This window comes from Triticum urartu, chromosome 6A, assembly GCF_056163025.1.
Source record: "Triticum urartu cultivar PI428250 chromosome 6A, HENAU_Tu73, whole genome shotgun sequence".
NCBI lineage: Eukaryota > Viridiplantae > Streptophyta > Magnoliopsida > Poales > Poaceae > Triticum > Triticum urartu.
In genome coordinates this window covers 75,004,748-75,024,052 of record NC_141878.1, presented here as the reverse complement: position 1 = coordinate 75,024,052, position 19,305 = coordinate 75,004,748, and the positions used below count along the sequence as shown (strand labels likewise).

Below are 19,305 nucleotides of genomic sequence, written 5' to 3'. Positions count from 1 at the left end.
CACGTGCCTTTGAATGCCCGATTCTCCCTGTATCTGAGCCTTTCCTCTTGAATGTGGTTGCACCAAATGTTGGATTAGATTATCAAATTTCTTGCCTTTTCAAGCCGCGTGTTCTTATGCTCTGATTTTTTGAACTTAAATTATCATTCGACTATCAATTTTTGCAATATAAGCAATCCGGCTTGCTGCATCTGAACCCGAACGAACGGACGAGCCGCTAATATGCTCTGAACTGAAGACGCATATTAGCGGCTCTGAACTGCAAACATACTGATGGCACTACAAGTTACTTGGTGTCTTGCTTTCAGATTTTACAGGTTCAGAAAAGGCTGCGGGCTTCCACATCGTGCCTGCAATATTATTGGTTGCATGCATCACCCGCAATTCCTAAACAACGCACCAGAACATTTTGTATCTCCTGCTATTCCTGGTTCTGCCACCGTCGAAACTGCAGACTGGGTCGGCCATTGCTTGAGTAGAGTATGCTGAAACATTGGACACAATCAGGAGTGTAAGAGAAGATGTGTCCTATCTCAAACATGTGGAATGACCTGCCGGTTTTAGCCAGCTTCCATCTTGTAGTAGCTTAAATGATACAGTGTCAAAGTTTGAAATCAGTATTCTGGTTGGTTGCCCCTGCCCCTGATAAGCACGAGATGGACTCCGGGATCTCGTGTTAATAAGCTCGTTCAGTTCAGCATTGTGTACCTATCACCACGTCGAGCAAGTTTCCTGTAGATTATCTTCAGATCTCCAAAACAGTTTTCCTCACAGAAAAAAAAGGATCTCCAAAACAGTCCAGATGAAGGAATAATAATCTGTCATTGGAGGACATGCTACAGCACTGCAGCAGGTATATAAAGTTGAATTGATATTCACAGTGAAATTAGCGACTTATCTTGTTTTCTGGGTTTGAAATACACCCATAAAAAAGTCTGTTCCTTGTAGAATAACTGAAGGCAACCATTCTCATTTCGATTGAAAAAGATTCACATTCTTCCCTTGATACCTATGGGTTTGAACACCCTCCCACATGAACAATCTCAAGAACACAACACAGCAGTTCTGAACAAACATCTCCCCCGCCCACAACCCAAAATTTTCGAGTTGCCGCCACAACTCTTTTTTATTAGAGCGAATACGCAAGGAGCGTCCGACTTTAAATTAATAAAGGCAACATCAACTCGCTTTTTATAGCCGTACCGAGGCTTTCACTGCGGTATGGTTTAATTTGACTCCTTCGTGTTGTGAGGATTTGGTGACTCGAGATTGTAACCCTATCATTATGAAATGAAACTCTCTTTTACCCCGCAAAAAAAAAAAACCATAAGCTCCGTGTCAGTTGCTAGCTGGAAGAGCAAGCCATGGTTCATCCACAAGGGATTAGGCCCAATCCATGCGTCCGGCCAGAAGCGGGTGGATTTCCCATTATTAACTTGGAAACGGGCCCCAACCGTGAATACCTGTTTTCTTTTCATCTTTTCCGTAGAGGCACCATTGGGCCTTTGGTTGCTGCGTAAGGCTTCGTACAATACAAGGCGCTTAGGGGAGATGGTCTGAGAAATAAACCAGTGTTTCTTTAAGCATCAATGCTTATTTATAGAGAGTAGATGTTTAATCAAGTGCCTCTTTTGTGGAAATAGACATTGATGCTTCAGAAAAAAAACTTGATTTATTTTTCTAAAGGACGCGACTAACATCCATACACGACCGCGATCCACTTCTCCAGATCCGCCGCGATAGGACTTCTTTGCTCGATCTGTCCTGCCGCGATCAGACTTCTCTGCTCGATCCCATCACTTTTCCCACTTCCTTTTTATTTGCTGGCGTGGTAAATAAATGCGGTAAAAAAATGTAAGAGGCAAGAGTCAAACTCACTACTTACCTCTTGGTCCATTATAGCTTGTCATATCCACCTAGTCTAGTTTCAAGTTGTGATCACAAAAAAGGTCGATAAAAATTTGTACTGACGTGACCAGAAAAACAAGCTATTTTTTCTTTATTTCTTTTTACCATTTTTTCCTTCTGTACACCATAATTCATGCATCACAGACCTGATAAATCACGCACAAGCGGTAATTTTTTGACCCTAGGTAAAAAGTTGTTGTAATACACTCTGATTACTTAAATGTAAAAGAGTTTGCTAATTATACGCCACGAACTTGATAACTCACTCACAAATATCATGGTACGTAACTTTCACCCCGAAGAAAAAAATGTTGTTGTAACACATCCCAATAATTTACCTGTAAAAAAGAGCATGATAATTTATACACCACGAATCTGATAATTCACGCACAAACACGGTGATAACTTTTTTGACCACATGAAAAAGAGTTGTTGTAATACATCCCAATAAATTCTCTATAAGAAACATGGTAGTATATATGCCATGAAGCTGATTACTCACTCACAGACACTGTTGTGCCTATATTACCATGCTATCAGTTATGTATTACGTTTTGAACAACCATTTTTTTCTCAGATTAAAGTTATGAGTGTGTTTGTACTAAGTTATCAGGCCATTGTCCTAATATTACCAAGCTATTTATACAGAAGCTAACGTGTATATGTCTTCAAACATTTTTTCCCCAAATAAAAATAATCATGGTGTTTGTACCTAAATTATCATGTCAGCAGTGCATAAAATATCATGCTATTTACCATGATAACTATAATATGATAAGGTTACTGACTATAGCATGAGAAGCATGATAACTTTAGAATGGGGTAGTGGTAACTTCACACTGGGGTATGTTTCGACAAAAAAAGTTACCGGGACATGTTTTAGTAACGTTTTTCAGATGGGTAAAAAGTTATCAAAATGTGTTGTATGTAATTTATCGTGTGTCTGGTGCGTAAATTACCATGCTATTTGCACTAGGTTATCAGGGCATATTTCTAGAACTTTTTGCCTAAGGTGAAAAGTTATCAATGCGTTTATATGTAATTTATCAGCTTAATTGTACGTAAGTTATCATTTTATTTACACAGAAGTTATCGGGGGTATATTTTAATAACTTTTTCACCTCGGATGGAAAAAAGTGGTATTTTATTTGAACTTGCCAGGAGCCAAGTAGTGGGTGAGTTGGCTAGTATGTTAAGATCTCAATATTGAAGTCTTGAGTTCATTTCTCAGCTTTAGCATGATTTTTTAGGCTATAAAACTACAATATGGAAACTACTAGCATCAAGATTTGTTTCCAACATCTTTTTCTCCAAAAAATTATCAGGCCTGCGATGTGTGAGTTATCAAGCTATTCGCACAAAAAATAACCGAGGGTATTTCATCAACGTGCCTCCCTCCACTCGGTCGCCAAATGTACCAAGACCTAGGTACATAAGTTATCAAGTCAGCGGTGTGTGAGTTACCGCGATATTCACATAAAAGTTATCGGGGGTATATTTCATCACCTCTATTCGCCAAAATTACCAGAATCAGGTTGCATAAGTTATCAGGTCTCCGATGTATGAGTTACCATGCTATTCACACCAAAAGTTACCGGGGGGTAATTCATCAACACCCACCGCCTACGTCAAAGTTATCGAGACTGGGTTATATAAGTTATCAGGTCTATGATATGCGAGTTACCCCGATATTCACACAAAAGTGACCGGGGAGTATCCCCCTTTTCCCTTTGAATCAAAGTTATGAAGTTCTTGGATGCACAAATTATCATGCTATGAAAGTTTTAACAACTTTTTTGCCTTATGATCAAAGTTTGCCTGCTGCCACCACAGAAAAAAGGGGAAGAAAATACAACATGATGCACCGTCTCATTTGGTGGGCAAAAGAAAAAGGTGTATATGCACACAAGATAGAACTCATGGGTGTTGGTTAGTGCAACATGATGCTTTGGCTTGTGCACACGTCTAAGGTTCGAATCCCGTTCGACACGGTTATTTTTGTTGGCCAAATAAAATAGCATGCTTCCCAAAAATCAAGCCAGGTGGGCCCTAAAATTAATGCGCGTGAATGGCAGTTGCCAAAGTCAGCGCGGAAAGCAGTAAAGGTGCGGCCCACCTGCCCATAATTCGCTCCCCGGAAATTGCGTGAGTCAACAGATCCTTTCCTAACATGGCCGTGGATCGCGATCGTACGACTAAAATGTCGTTCGGACCTGCTGCGATGGTTCAAATCACAGAAGCAACGCGCGTCGTTGGATTCGAATTGGACGGCAACGCAATCGTGTGGATCTATTGCAAATTGCCAGTCGACAGGATTTTAGCTTTCTCGTTATCTAAACACCTCCTTAAGCACCTAGCATTATACAAGCCCTAATCATGCTCTGTATCCAACAACACTGATTGTACATCTCTCGCCAACTGCTCCCCTCATCAACATTGTAATTCATGCTCATCGAAGCCACCACTTCTTTATTAGATTCGGTGAATTTTCTAACCCTTCTTCACCTGAAAGAAAAGTCAGATTAGGTTGGTCTCTGCTAATTTAAGTTCTCGCTGTATGCAACTATGTCAACTCATCATGCTACCATGTTTTGAAAGCGACCCACCTAACTAGCATTTCAACTGCAATTTTTATATTGTTGATCCAAATACTACTATTTTGTACTATCAAATCTGATTGAACAATTTCTGCAACAACGCAAAGTATCATGTCTAGTTTCTCAAACATATAAACAAGAGATTCAACGCATTTGCAAAAAGAATATTAGGATATTTACTTTTGAGGTGACGAATATTGTGATCTTGGCACGACCGTTATGAGCATCCAGTGAGACATGAGTCACTCTGATGCAAATGTCGACAGAAACTCGATGATGCGAATAATTTTCCCCAATCTTTCACGGTACACTGATCTCAGTTGTAATCTTTCCTTATCTAACTGCCCAAATAATCAACCAGCAAAACAGCAATGAACAATGCAGAAACTAGGTTTACTATATGCAAACCTAATTAAACAACACGAGCACCCTGATCGGAAGTGCGTGGACGATCGTAGACGATCGGCCGAAAAATTTAGTAGCACAAGCTACCAACCTTCTCGCCAAGGAAACACAGAACCAGATCGATTCCTCAACTTGTCTCACACACAATCATGGCCGCCGCCGCCGCGTTTCTTCTGATTTAACTCAATGTAAAAAAAAACCTATCCCTCGATACACAGCTGGATCGCCTTATATGTAGTGCACGCAGGCACAAGGCTGCACCAACCTGGACTCCTATTACGACTTGAAAACTAATTGGACACAAAATCTAGTTAGACACGTACTGATACATGCACGTATCGTATACTAGTGACCATTGAAAAAAACTCTCTCCTTTCTTAACTAACTAATCAGTATTAAGCTAATACAAAATCCGGCAATGATGATCACAAGATTCCAAAATAATACTACTTTCCTTGTGTTGATCACGTACGACTCAAAGGACTCAAACTGTTCATCAGGCTTTTGCATGGAGTCCTGAACTTCGGCTCAACTTCATCCGTTGGTGCAACTTGAACGGGAATTTCTCCAACAAAAGTACATGCCACCTTGTTGCCATGATGGAACTTGCTCACGTGATGAACTGTCTGATTGATGTCATGAACAACAACAAATTTCTTTCTTTTCTGACGCAAAGCAGGCACTATATATTTCTCCTTTCTTCCCTGTTCAGCCTTCAAAATATCCGTTGTTATCGTAGTAGATACGGACGCATCACACTCGCTTGTCATTTAGGGTTCATATTATTTCTAAACCGACACCACTCATTCTCATCTAGGCAAGAATCCTCGATCCATCTAAAAAAAGAGGCCTCGACCCAAAGGTAGCCAAATGGGCCGATACTGGCGTGCCCTGCCCTATCGTGGCCATGGCCCGACACATTTACAATCGGGGCGTCCAGGTACCAAAAATGGTAAATGCACGGGGTGTTTACAGGCTTTTACGGGCTGCTTCCATATAACTTAACCTTCCCCCTCCCTGATTTTCAGGTGGGTGAGGCCCAATCTCCCCCCTTAATCCAATCAGCCCCTGGCAACTTAGAGTCACTCCGTAAAAGCCTGTAAACACCACTTGAGTGTAGCCGACCTAGGGCCATGCCTAGGCCGCGAGGCTGGGCACACTTGCCGACATGCTATGACTCCTTAAAAAAATATATTTATACAGCCCAACAGACTGAATTTAGGCCGAAAACAGCCGAATAGGCTGAATCCTACGCGGGCCAACAGGCTAAACGTGCCGCCAGACCGGCCCATTTACTAAGGGAGCCATGCCTGGGCTGGGGAGTGCAGTATGCGGTAACTGGCCCGTTTAGGCTAGGACGGGCGTGCCGTGGCCCGTAGCTGCATTCCCCCGGTGCCCCTCCCCCCTTCTCGGCGGCAGTGACCGCAGCGACCTCCCGGCTCTGCGACTCGTCGGAGAGAAAGGCGAATCGGAATCCCCCGCAGAAGGGGAGAGCCGCCTCGGAGAGCACCCGCGGCAGCAGCGAGCTGCGCGCTGCCCAATGCCGCTCAGCGCCGCCGGAGGGGCACCACACATGGCATGGGAAGGGGGGAGCACCCGCGGAGGCGGCTCCGCCCCGGCGACGACGCGCGCTCGTGGCCCTCCTCCTCACCGGCCTCGCCGCCTCCACCCGCGTCCCCAACGCCAGGCCGCCGCAGCCGCTCGACGCGGCCCACCCCATGAACGCTGGTGAGTCCCTCGGATTTGGCTTGTCAGTTGACTTGTCTAGAAACGTCCCCGTCGTGCTCGTTGATTCTTCCGCGCGAGAACCCCGATGCCGCCTACTGGTTGAACACGGTCTGTAAAGCTCGCTCGAATTTGACTTGTCCTGCGTGCTCGGGGAGTTCACCCGGTCCAAACCTCCCGCCGGCTTTTCACCGGAAACTTCGGTAGAAATTTTCCATACGAACTTCAGTACAAATGACGGCTGCATTGCTTGACTTCCTCCTGCCCATTTTGACTTGCACGAACCCGTGGAATAAATAAAGCTTTTTCCTGTGCCGTCTTTCTTTGGTTTGTCTAGGAGGTCTCGCAGCAAGCAATTTATTCCGGGGTAAAGCATTGCCTCTTGATTGTATTTGTATACTAGTTAGCACCTCCATGTTCATGGCGTGCCACTGAGACGAGCAACAGAGGCTTTTCCTTCTGTAAAGCCCGCCCAATTGATCGATGGGTGCGGTAGTGGCGTTGTGTGAGTCAAGGGGTTCAGGTTCATGTTCCAAGAACCTGCAGCCTGTGCGTTTCTAACCCAAACTCATCTTTTATTTCTCCAACCGGGATCATGCAGGTCTTCTCTTATCCACAGTTTTCTGTTCCCTTTTTCATATCTGGAGTAGTGGAGTACAAGTTGATTTGCTGACGCTTTATTCTAATCTGGCTACGTGGCGGTGCTATTCCTTAGGTGGCTTCTGGTGTTGGTAATGCGAATCATCCGGCTTAGGTTCCTGTTCTGCCCATGTGCTGGAATCTATTTTCGCCGTAGTCATCTGTACCATCACGCTTATTCTATGGAAGCAACAATTGTTAGAGCTGTTCACATCTGACTATGCAACCCCAAACGAATTAGTCCTTTTGCAGTTGCTTGCTCCACCAAGGCGCATTTCTTTTCTCCATTTTTCGTCTATATTATACATCTCATGGGGTCAAACACTTATTTGGTGCCGGGTGATTCTCCTCCAGACTGTTGTGATTTAGATTAATTTCTTGGATAGTCTTGCGGAAGCTCCCGTGTCCTTGTCCTTTTCATGTTGTCGGCAAGGTCTAATTCTGCCGTCAACATGTCTTGGTTGCACCATGGAACCAGATTCTTTTCAAGTCTGACCTTCATAAGGAGATCACATTGTTATTAGTCTGGATAGAGATGCTAGTTCATTGGTCATGATATTTACAGGGAAATTACTTTAGCTGGCTGCTGGTGTTGGTATACCATAAGGCTTTATTTCCTGCTCTGCTCTCCTGGCCATGAGCATGAAACACTATTCCTGCTGTAGTCATGTGTCCCATGAGGATTATTCTGTAGAGTGACAATTATTATAGCTTTTCATATCTGACTATGCAAATTCAAGCGGATTAGTTCCTGGCAGCTGCTTGCTTCAGGAAGGTGCAGTTCTCCCATTTTTTTTGTAGAGCTTGTGGTCTTGTTTTTCCCTGCACGAGGTCAAATTTGTTTGATAGTGCCTTAACTTCCCCCAGTAGTGCATACTAGTTAGATTTACCAGTTTTATTCGACATTCCCGCAAAAACTCTGGTGTCCTTATCACTTTGATGTTGTCTGCAGGGACTAGTTTCACCGATAAGAACTCGCAGTTCCACCATGTTCCGTGGAGCCAGATCCTTTTAAAATTGATTAAGTTTGACATTCAGAAAGGGACATCATTTTTGTCTGGAAGCGGGTGTTGGTTCCTGGCCACGATGGTTGCAGGGAAAAGAGCATAGGTGTGTAGCTATTATCTCTCTGTTATTTTACTCGCTTCCTTGTTGATTTCTCTGGTGACTCCATGAGTGTTTAGTAGGCTCTCTGTTAAACAAGGTACTATGCTTGAGCATCTTTCTGCAAACTTTGTGTGGTTGTGTGGCTTTTCTGTTGCAACCTATCAAGTTCCCTTGTTTGATGGCAAGATTTTGCTATGTGTCAGTACCCGATTGATGCAGTTCGAAACTCTAAATACTTATTCTCTTTCTCTATTAGTCTTGTACATCGGACTCATTTGTTATTGAACAGGTTTTATGATGAGTCATTCTTGATTATTCTTGCATCCATTCTGTTTTGACAGGTTTCGACAATTGGGTTTCCATTCCTTTAAATTCTGTGTGTAACTTTAGTACCTCTGAACTGTTTTTTCAAATGTCTTTAGATGCTCAAAATCTTTTCTTTTGAGCTGTGGACTCAAATCCTTTGCTTCCAGTGGAAGAGGAATGCTTCACCTTTCACTTCATCTTAGCTATCCATTTTAAACGAATGAGTGCAATCGAATCTTGATCCATTGCAGCTCAGGTGACAGTTTAGGGAGGACACTGAACCTCACGAGAAACAGTCTACGAATTTGGGCAGCTACTGTACTCTTACTACATGGAAGTGCAAACTACCATGACAAGAGCATCTTGGTGCGCAGGTGCTATTGCAGCAGATCACATGTTGCATGTCAGCAAAGACAAAGAGTTGGTAACTCTATGCTGTAACTTTAATGGGTGACTGTTGCTCTGTTAGTGCCAACGATGTCGTCATCTCTGGCTATCTGCATTTGCCGCGCTGTCGCCGCATAATGTGAAGGTGTTGGGATGATGAAAGGGAGGGTTGCTAAGGTAGCTGACATATGTACAGATGATAATGGCATACATTCACAGAGTTGGATGTGAAAGAGGAAAAATGGGATCTTGAGCGAAACATCAGATTGTCTCTTGTTTGGTGAGACGGGAACACATTGCCTATATTGCTTTGGACCATTCTTACTTAAGTTGTGGCAAACTTTGGTATCCGACCAAACACCCCTCATATCTTGGCCCTTTGTTCGTTATGGATATCTTAGATAAATGGAAAGGCATAATATGCCTATTTTATCTAGAGACAGTTGCTAAGCTTACTAGATAATAAAATGCCGCACTTGCCTAAATGAACTATGTGGATTTTATTATGGATAAATTTATATCTATATCTACTAGTAAGTTGCACATGCTTTGCATGTGAGGAGAAATTTGTTGCATAGGAGTAATTTATATGGAACAAATACTCGCTTTTTTCTTCTCAATGCTTGGTTGGATTAAATCACAAGGTATGGATTGTGACACGCAGATCATTAATCTAAGATTTTTTTTATATACGAACTTCAATTTCACCGTTCCTTTTTCTTTTTTTCTTTTTACCACTCCCACAGTTAACCCGTGGTCTTTCTAGACATTTCCACCATCTTCCTCTCTTGCTCTCTTCCAGCCATTTTTTTCTGCTCACTGCCACCTTGTTCCTCGATGCTGGGTGTTGTCACCTATTTTCCTTGTGCCACACACTCGTTTCCTGTCCAGCTCCGGCATGCAAGCCACCCCACCACAGCAGAGTGGAGGTGCACACAAGAAGGCACCGGAGTGCAGCTGGACGCCTGGTGTGAGATTTCACCAGGCAGCAAGGAATCGACTGAGCCATCAAGGAGCGAAGAGGCGCGAGCAGCTTTCCTATACTCTAATTTAGGACTCAGGAAATGACATATACTACCTCTGTACCAAAATATAAGGCGTTTTTGTAGGCTATATTTTGATACAGAGTGAGTATCTTTTAGGACTTGAACCTCACCTGCAAGTAGATAACGTTCCTCTCCCCAATAAACGCCTGACAAATCTTGCTATTGAAATTCTAGCCACAAAAGATCTGTTTCCATCTGTGGTGTACTAATTGCGTTTTCCGCCAAAAAGGTTAAAAAGATCAGTTATTGGTGCTGCACCAGATGTAGCATCCGCGTGGAGAAGATGAACTCTCCACTAGAGCCAAACTTGGCGTTGCAAACGTGAGCCCATGAATTTGACTACTTTAGCCCTCCTTTCCCTTTCCCCTACCTCTATCCCACCCTCCACAGCACATCTTTGTTCTTCTTCACTCCTCCCGTCCTCCATTGCTCACCATCTTGCCTCCGCCTTGTACCGAATCAGCACAAATGCCCAATTGCTTCCAATCTGTTTAATTTGCTTCTTGTGGCTGCAGACACCACTTTTTGGCCTTGGCGTGCAGACTTTGGATCTAATCCCGATTAGCTTATCACATCCTCGCTAATTGGTAACTTGGTGTGAACTCATTAATTTCCAAGCAATCAGCAGATATTTACTGAATAATTCTCCATTCTAGCACACCTCATACTTGTATGTCTAGCTTAAACTTAACAGTGCTTCATTCGGATCTAGTTATTTGGATTGATATTTTCTAGGTGCCTTTGAAAGTTGACACGGAGCTCATTTCCTCCCATTCTGAACATTGATTATGATGGCCATTTGCTTCAAATTATGTTGCCATATTGTTGTGTGTGATGGTAGTAATACAAACTAATCCATTCAATTATTCCATTTCTGTTACTTGAACTTTATTGGTTTCGCTGTGCTGCTTGCTCAAAGTTTGTTGGCCAATCTAATGCTTTTCTATCAATCTTCTGTTAGACTTGTCCATTATCATCAGAAGAGAATAACAATCTTCCGCTTTACTGTGGTTTAGCTCTTGGGAATTGCTTAAGTTCTTCTGTGACAATTCTTCTTGACCTTTTCTTCTCCAGTAGTTTGCGGAAGCTATTCTGTTGTAAATTTGCTTCTTCACAGTAACATATACTGGCTTAATTATTTCTGAACTTGCTTTCTGATTGATTTGTTTTTACTAGATTAATCATTTGGTAATCCCTCTTAGGTATATCTGCCCTCCAACTTTTGCATTGCTTTTATAATGCGCCTGGTTTTAACAAATTTGGCGATACATGAATTAGTGTTATTTCTCTTGGCTTATCCTTTTTTTTCTGTGTAATTGACTACCTAGAATTTTCCCTTACACATGCTCTATATATTGTTTTTGCTTCAGATGTTTATAGAATTCAAGATTCTACCAACATTGCCGTTCGTCATTCTTCTGTTCATGCATTCTGAAATTGTGATCTTTTAGGTAACATTGGGCATGGAGTTCTTCACAGAATATGGGGAGGCAAGCCAGTATCAGATCGAAGAGATCATTGGCAAGGGAAGCTTCGGAGTAGTTGCTGCTGCAGTAGATACCCAAACTGGGGAGCGGGTTGCGATCAAGAAGATACATGATATGTTTGAGCATGCCTCGAATGGCACCCGCATTCTTCGGGAAATCAAGCTTCTTCGGCTTCTCCGCCACCCAAACATAGTTGAGACCAAACACATCCTGCTTCCCCCTGCCCGAAGGGAGTTCAGAGATATTTATGTTGTTTTTGAGCTCATGGAGTCGGACCTACAGAAAGTGATCCAAGCAAATGAGAACCTCACTGCAGGGCATCACCGTTTTTTCTTGTATCAACTTCTTCATGCCCTCAAGTACATCCATGCAGGTTAGTTCAGAAACCGTCGGCATATCATTCACCTTATCATCAACAATCACGTCTTATCAAGTGTGAATCCTTTGTACAGTCTTATTTTGAACTCTCATGAAACCCTGTCTTACTTTTATGCATATGATTTATCTTGTCGCAGCTAATGTATTTCATCGTGACTTAAAACCGAGCAACATACTTGTCAATTCAAACTGCAAACTAAAGATCTGTGACTTTGGGCTTGCACGCGCATCGCGTGATGATCCTCCCTTGGCTATATTTTGGACTGTAAGGCGTTTGTCGCTGTATTAAATAATCATTTTCTATTTCTCTCCTCAAGTTACTTACCTAGTGCACTTTGCAATTTGAAGGACTATGTGGCTACAAGGTGGTACCGTGCTCCTGAATTATGTGGCTCATTTTTCTCCAAAGTAAGTTGGTGTCTGTTTGTTTGAGGCTAAGTTTGCCTATGGTTGACACACATCACACACCTAAGGTTGGGCAAGTTTGATTGACGTAGGTAGGTCTTTGGTTCAAGCCACACCTTCGGCAGGATTCTTTTTCCACCAATAAGGTCCCACATGCCATACACTTACAAAGTGTGGCAAGATTCCCTTAGGCTCCAATTTCGTTGAACTAACCTTAGGCAAGTTTGGCAAAAATAATTGTGCAAAGTGTGACATTGTTAGTCCTAAAACCAAACAGCCCCTTAGTCTTCAATTCTCAGCGCACTATAGTCAAATAGTACAGAAAGGAAGCCTCTTGCAGTACTAAATCTGTATGCCGGTGTTGCTTGTTATTGCAGACTTGTTTCCAATGCATGAATCATTCTAATGCTTTAAATGTGTATATGATGGTTTTTTTCTTTCCGAACGGGCACATAAGTGCTGGTCATTGTAGTAGAAGAAAAATGCCAAGAAGGCAGATGTCTCACACTGCCAAGAAACACGAAAAAGAAAACAAAAGAACTGTAAATGTCCTAGACTATGGGCTATGGCTCAAGGCAAAGGATCAGGAGGGTGTCCTTGTTGTGGCAAGGCCCTCAGCACCTTGGCACCTTGGCACCAGCGTTGTGCAGCCTCCATAGCTGCCACATGGTGAGGATGATGATTGAGCGCGCTCCATTGGATCTCTGACCACCGGCCCTCTCCACAGCAACTTCAAACCAGGTGGGAAAATTATCACCGGGCTGTGGGCAGAGATGCTGGAGCGAGAAGTGGCTTAGGACCGAGTGCCAGACCTGATGCGCGAAGACACACCCTGTTAACAGATGCGAGTTTGTCCTGCCCTCCTGGTCCCACGATGGGCATTGATTGGGGTCGGCTAGGCCTCGCCTTTGGAGACGGTCAGCCGCCAACATCAGCTGGCCGCTGCTAGCCATGCAGAGACTTTGCATTTCAGAGGAGTCCAGCTACCCCAGATCGGTGCTGAGAGTGGTTTTTAGACACCGCCGGCGAAAAGAGCCATGTAAGCAGATCGAGGGTTGTATGGGCGGGAGGCGGAGATAGTCCAGACGTACTGGTCGTCGCGTGTCGGGGGAGGGTAGGGCTGTCGACGATCTCCACAAGGTGGAGTAACTCCATAATTCCCTGCACAATGAGGGTGCTTGAGATATCATGGATCTATTGGCCGTCAGTGCATGCTTCGCTCACCGTGCAGCAATTGATAACACACATGCTGACTGCAGCAGGTACCATAGGGGCCAGATTGGCCACTGACATCCTGTTATTCACCTGTCCAACCAAAATAGGGCACGGCGGCCGTCGCTCAACATGACCTTGCTCGCTGCACGAAGGAAACTATCGACGTGCCTTCTATCTTAATAGGGAGTGAGCCCATGGCTTGGATGGGTCAATGCTTGGAGCCAAGGCCACCTAGTCCTCAGAGCCCAGCCCATCTTCCTCGTATCTGCAATGCCCAGACCGCCGAGCTTGACCAGGCGGCACACGTTTCGCCAAGCTACGGAGCAATTTGCCACCTTTCGCCTCACAATGAACTCGCCAAAAGAAATTGCATGTTTTCTTGTCGAATCGCTCGCGCACCCACTTCTGCAATCCCCCAGCCGTCATAGCGTGTGTATGATGTTATCTTACCATATTATTAAAACAAGTTAACAGCCACCACATATCGCTCTTAAGGAGGTTAGAAATTCCCACATTAATCAGGGAGGAAAGCGACATTTCAACACCATTTATTTTGGTGGTCTCAAATTATAACGGTGCAGATTAATCTGGTAAATATTAAAGCTATTACAGTTGTATAAGGATTACAACTGCATTTGTACGTACTAACAAGTGTTAAGAGTTATGCAGCAAATACAGCTGTGTTTTCAAATGTGAACATGCGCTTTAGTATCTAACCACTCAGGAAATATCTTTGAAAAAACACCTTTAGAAAGTACCCAAATGCACCAGATTATGGCGAAAACTGAAGTAGTAAAGTTTTAAGCAGTACAGTTGGCACCAATTTTCCTTTCTAAACATGGAAATTTTGCTGAACTTCTCTTCTTGCAGTGGACACTTGTAGAATCATTATTTGCAAAGCTCTTGAGACCCCCCCCCCCCCCCCCCCCCCACACACACACACACATTTCCTACATCACCATGAACGTTGCTGATTTTCTCTGTACAGTACACCCCTGCAATTGATATTTGGAGCATAGGGTGCATATTTGCTGAAGTTCTCACTCGAAAACCATTATTTCCTGGGACGAATGTCAAGCACCAACTAGATCTGATAACAGATGTCCTTGGAACTCCATCATATGAAACCCTATCCCAGGTATGTGTACATTATCACCCATTCACTAGTGGACAAAGATTTCACTGTTTTCCTGTTTTTTGTTAGTACCATACTGGTAGTTTCTTTAAAATGAAGCATATATAGACTTGGCCACAGATAGAATTCTTGCTTTCTGTAAAATGCAATACAATGTGACAGAACTACTTCCCCAACCTGACTCACAAACGCACGACTTCTGTGTGGTTGGTTCTCTAAGTAAATTGTTTCCTAGATAATAACCTGTTTGAGATTTTTGCTACTTCTAGCATATGCCATTGCACAGTAGTGCTCAGGCAATGAATTTCTTAACATGGCTATAACAACTGCAGATTCGTAATGAGAAGGCCAGGATATATTTGACTGGCATGAAGAGGAAACATCCTATCCCCTTTCCTAGTATGTTTTGTAACGCTGATCCTCAGGCTGTCCGTCTCCTAGAACACTTACTCGCATTTGATCCTAAAGATCGACCTACTGCTGAAGAGGTATATTTTTGACAAAAAAGAGTTCTTGCTTTTATGATGACCGATTCCGAAATTGATGAGTACATAAATGTAATATTTTATATATGTATTCTAGGCTTTAGCTGATCCATATTTTGAAGGATTTCCTAATTTGGAACATGAGCCTTCACCACACCCCTTTTCAAAACTTGAGTTTGAATTTGAGAGATGGAAGCTAACAAAGGATGGTATAAGAGATCTGATATATCGAGAGGTAGAAAACCATCACTTCAGTGTATGTTTTAGGCTGACTATATCAGTCTAACTTAAAATTGGAATTTTCCTTTTGTTGAAAGCAAACAGATTTTGGAGTACCATCCACAGATGCTTCAGGATTATATCGGAGCTGGAGGACAGACTAGTTTCGTCTATCCAAGGTTAGGTTGTTTTGCCATCTGCTGCCAGCACACCAGCACCAGCGTAGATGCTTAGCATGCACATGAAATTGTATGCTTTGTATGCCCATGTCACATTTTGTTTTCACACAGAAATCGTTGGGACTTAGGAGGTCTAACCTAGTTTAATACCCCTTATCAACGGTACAATCTTGCTCATAATCTAATACTACCACGTTGCAGTGGGGTTGATGGTATGAGACTGCAGTTTGTACATCTTGAGGAGAACCACCTCAGAGGAGAAAGAGGTACTCCACTGCGGAGGCGACATGCATCTTTGCCAAGGTACATGAGTCGTTATTAACTTTCAGCAGTTTCAACTTATTGTAACTGCACAAATTCTGGTATGGTTCTGATTCCGCTTGCTTCTGCACTCTTCTTCATGTGTCAGGGAAAGAGTCTGTGCACCAAAGGGTAGCGATAATCAAGACTGTAACAATGAGAGAAGGAGGACAGCATCTTCTGCTGCCCAAACTACCATAAGATCACAACAAGAGGGGCTGACACATGCATATGTTTATCAAAATGGCACAAGCATTCCGAACTTCTGCTCAGGGTATTACTTGCAGAATGGTAGTACCAGTGCTTCCAGTTGTGTCATCGATGAGCATGAAGGCCTGGAGGTACTCCCGGCACCAATTACGATGACACTGCCTAGATTCCTCCCAGGATCTTATAATTATCAGTGCACAGTCACTCTTCTCGTGACGACTCGTGCTTATGCGAGAAACTGACCAATAGCCAATCTGTTTTCTGTACAGGAGAACGGCGTCTCCGAGGAGGAGAAGGTGGCCTATGAACTGTCACAATGTTTTGCCAGGATTTAGCCAGGATGCACTCCTAAGCAACCATGATCCCGGCGCAGCTCCAAATTTCAGCACAATGGTTCCACCATGTAGTCTTATGGGTCCCGGCAGCAGAATAAACCCACCAGGGCGGAGGTGCTGCGAACTTCACAACAACCATTTGGATTATCCGAAAACATGTAATAAATCTGAGTTGAAAAATGTTGCGTTGATCTGCATCGGTATACATCCGGTGTAAATTGTGTGGGTACCGTACCGTAAGAGCCTAGACCCGAAGAACATCGTGTGTAATGTCGTAACAGAAATTGCAGACATTCAGTTTGTGAATTGGTCAGCTGCTGCTGGGTTCAGTGGGAGCAGGTGAATGAGTCTGTTGCACGCAGGGTAAGCTCCCCGGCCAGTGACGGACCAACAAGGGGCCCATGCTGAATCCAGTTAATCCACGGCATTTCTGCATATGTGTAGCTCTATCAAGTGCAGGATATGTAGAATCATCAGCACAGCAACAGCGTAACTGCAAGGGAGGGAGAGACCCAGTCAGTCAAGCCGCAGCTTCCTAACTGAACAACCACTTCATCAACTACTACACAACAGAAACATGCAAACAAATGCATTTTGTTTCAGATATGCGCAGCTGATATTTGCAGGTTGCCCGAAATCGAATGACCTGAAGACGGGGACAAGTGGCATCACCGCCGAAGGGGAGTGGGGGGCTGGGCTTACGTCGCCACAAGGGTGATGGAGGGTATGTCGCCGGCTGCCGGTGACAGGGAAGGCAGGGCAGCTTACGTATAGCCAGTCCCATATTAATGCAGCAAAGATGCAAATAAATACATACTCCCATTGTAAACTAACATAAAAACGTTTAGATCACTACTTTAGTATTCTATAAACGTTATTATATTAGGTTACGGACGAAGTACATATGACGAAAATGGCTCAAGTCTGGTTGGGTGGCTGGAACTTGTCCTGATGCCGGTGGAATTCCAGTGACCCAAATGAGGATTCAGTTACCAGGAAGAACATTTAAAAACAGCTAATAACCACTCCCTTCGTCCCAAAATAAATGTCTCAACTTTAGTATAATTTTATAAAATTGTATTAAAATTGAGACACTTATTTTCGGACGGAGGATGTATTTATTTATCATTTCTGAGTACATACGGACACTAGACACTGACTAAATTACTTGACACGTACGGGACTGAATGATACCAGCATTACCATTCTCATACCAACAATGCAATAAGCACCTCCGATTAACTGCAGCACATACCAGCACAAAAAAATTACACACCAAACCGAGCCACTAGCTCCTAGTAGCACTGAAAGGTAAAGACAATCCCACCGGTTACATCGTATAGGCATGCTCCAGGCCGGCCGTCGTCGGCGTTCAGGGTGACGCCCGCGCCTCCGGGCTCTGGCTGCGCCCGTCGGGGTCGCTGGCGTCGGTCCACGCGTTGTGCCGCTCTGACGGGCCGGACGGCGTGACACGAGTGCCGCGCGGCGAGAGGCCCGGCGTCCTCCAGACGCCGGCGCCAACGGTGCTCCCCCGGTGGTGACCACGCCGAGCTCGCCCGCTCCTGTCCGTGTGCACCGGCACCGGCATGGCACTGGCACCGCAGCATGGTCGCCGTCCGCAGATCAGCACGAGCAGGAGGAGAACGACGACGGCGAGCCGCAGCGGTGAGACGTGTGGAGCCATGGCGATCGAGCGAGGCAGATGCCCCGATGGAGGAGAAGAAGCAGCTTTGCAGTCTGTTTGCTTGCTCTCTCTTCCTGACTGTGATAAGAATTGCAAGAAGCATATGGGGCTGTGTTTATATAGCAGTAGACCGAGTAAGCCTGAGAGCCTGGACGTCCGTCGTATGCCTGCAGCTCAGCTGGTTCGCCAATCGTACGTACGCACGCGTTGCACTTGCACGTGAAGGTGCGAAAAAAAACTAAGGGCTCTCATTCGATTTGCATTGGGATTTTTCTTCCCTATGCATGTCATTCGTTGGAACAAAGATAGTACAATACTACTCCCTCCGTCCCGGTGTATAAGTCATTCGCGTAGTTCTAGGTTGACAATTTAATTATATAAATATGTATTATATGTGACAAAAAATATATATTTAGAAACTACATCCGTGTAGAAATCTGGTGATATACTTTTCATGACATATAACACATATTTAATTCCTCGAACCGATGACCTAGAACTACGCAAATGACTTATACACCGAGACGAACGGAGTAAATCTCTTAGTATTACGTCCACACTACTCCAATTCCCAAAAATTCTTGGCATTGGGCAAGAGTTCATGAAAAAATCCCGGGGATTGGAGTGGGCATGGTTTCCTAACCATTCACTTTTGATTTAAAGTATTTCTCGAGAATTTATGCAAAAATTACTCATATGAGATACTGGAGATTATTGGAAGGTTTTAATTTGGGCGCACCTGGATGGCCATTTTATTACTTACTACGAAGCTGGATGGAGAATTTGCCATCTTCGATGGATCCGGCTAGCCATCGATTGAAATTTAACAGATTTCTAATCAGCTCCGTGTGTGGCGAATCTCTATGATGCCATTATTCGTAAACAGAAAACATGTTTACATGGAAAAATATTCCTGGATGCCGACCAAATCGGTTGGATAAAATCATGAGCGACCATCTTTCACTAATTTCATCCAAAGACCATAGACCTCGCAGAAATTTGAAACTTTATGGTAAGGTACAAACGTTTCGAGCTCCTTATGTGGACGGTGTCATCCATTATAAGTAGCTTATACAACCACCTGTCGAACACAGGGGTTGTTTTAAACCACTTTTACTCTTTTGGGACTAGTAAAAGCAGCAAAATGGTTGTA

The 19,305-nt window shown here is 43.8% G+C and overlaps 1 protein-coding gene across 6 annotated transcripts; it reads left to right on the top strand.

Moving 5' to 3' along the window:
* Positions 1-6,878: 6,878 nt before the first annotated feature.
* LOC125513615 (mitogen-activated protein kinase 13) lies at positions 6,879-16,812 on the top strand. 6 transcript variants are annotated; one of them, XM_048678779.2, is made up of 12 exons: positions 6,879-7,002; positions 8,227-8,384; positions 11,572-11,980; positions 12,123-12,250; positions 12,334-12,393; positions 14,594-14,743; positions 15,073-15,228; positions 15,323-15,460; positions 15,550-15,623; positions 15,825-15,926; positions 16,033-16,264; positions 16,403-16,812. In XM_048678779.2, exons 3-12 carry the CDS (start codon positions 11,584-11,586, stop codon positions 16,466-16,468), a joined length of 1,503 nt encoding a protein of 500 aa, XP_048534736.2. In that variant the 5' UTR covers positions 6,879-7,002; positions 8,227-8,384; positions 11,572-11,583; the 3' UTR covers positions 16,469-16,812. The 6 variants fall into 6 exon arrangements, with proteins under 6 accessions (XP_048534736.2, XP_087382790.1, XP_048534735.2 ...); XM_087526664.1 differs by lacking the exon at positions 6,879-7,002 and adding an exon at positions 7,041-7,236; XM_048678778.2 differs by lacking the exon at positions 6,879-7,002 and adding an exon at positions 7,450-8,049.
* Positions 16,813-19,305: the final 2,493 nt, after the last annotated feature.

Bases quoted from the DNA above. Each gene is read 5' to 3' on its own strand.
- LOC125513615 (XM_048678779.2), top strand. From the start codon at position 11,584: ATGGAGTTCTTCACAGAATATGGGGAGGCAAGCCAGTATCAGATCGAA. The intron at 11,981-12,122 runs GTTAGTTCAGAA...ATCTTGTCGCAG, and splicing joins CCTCAAGTACATCCATGCAG to CTAATGTATTTCATCGTGAC. The intron at 14,744-15,072 runs GTATGTGTACAT...TAACAACTGCAG, and splicing joins CATATGAAACCCTATCCCAG to ATTCGTAATGAGAAGGCCAG.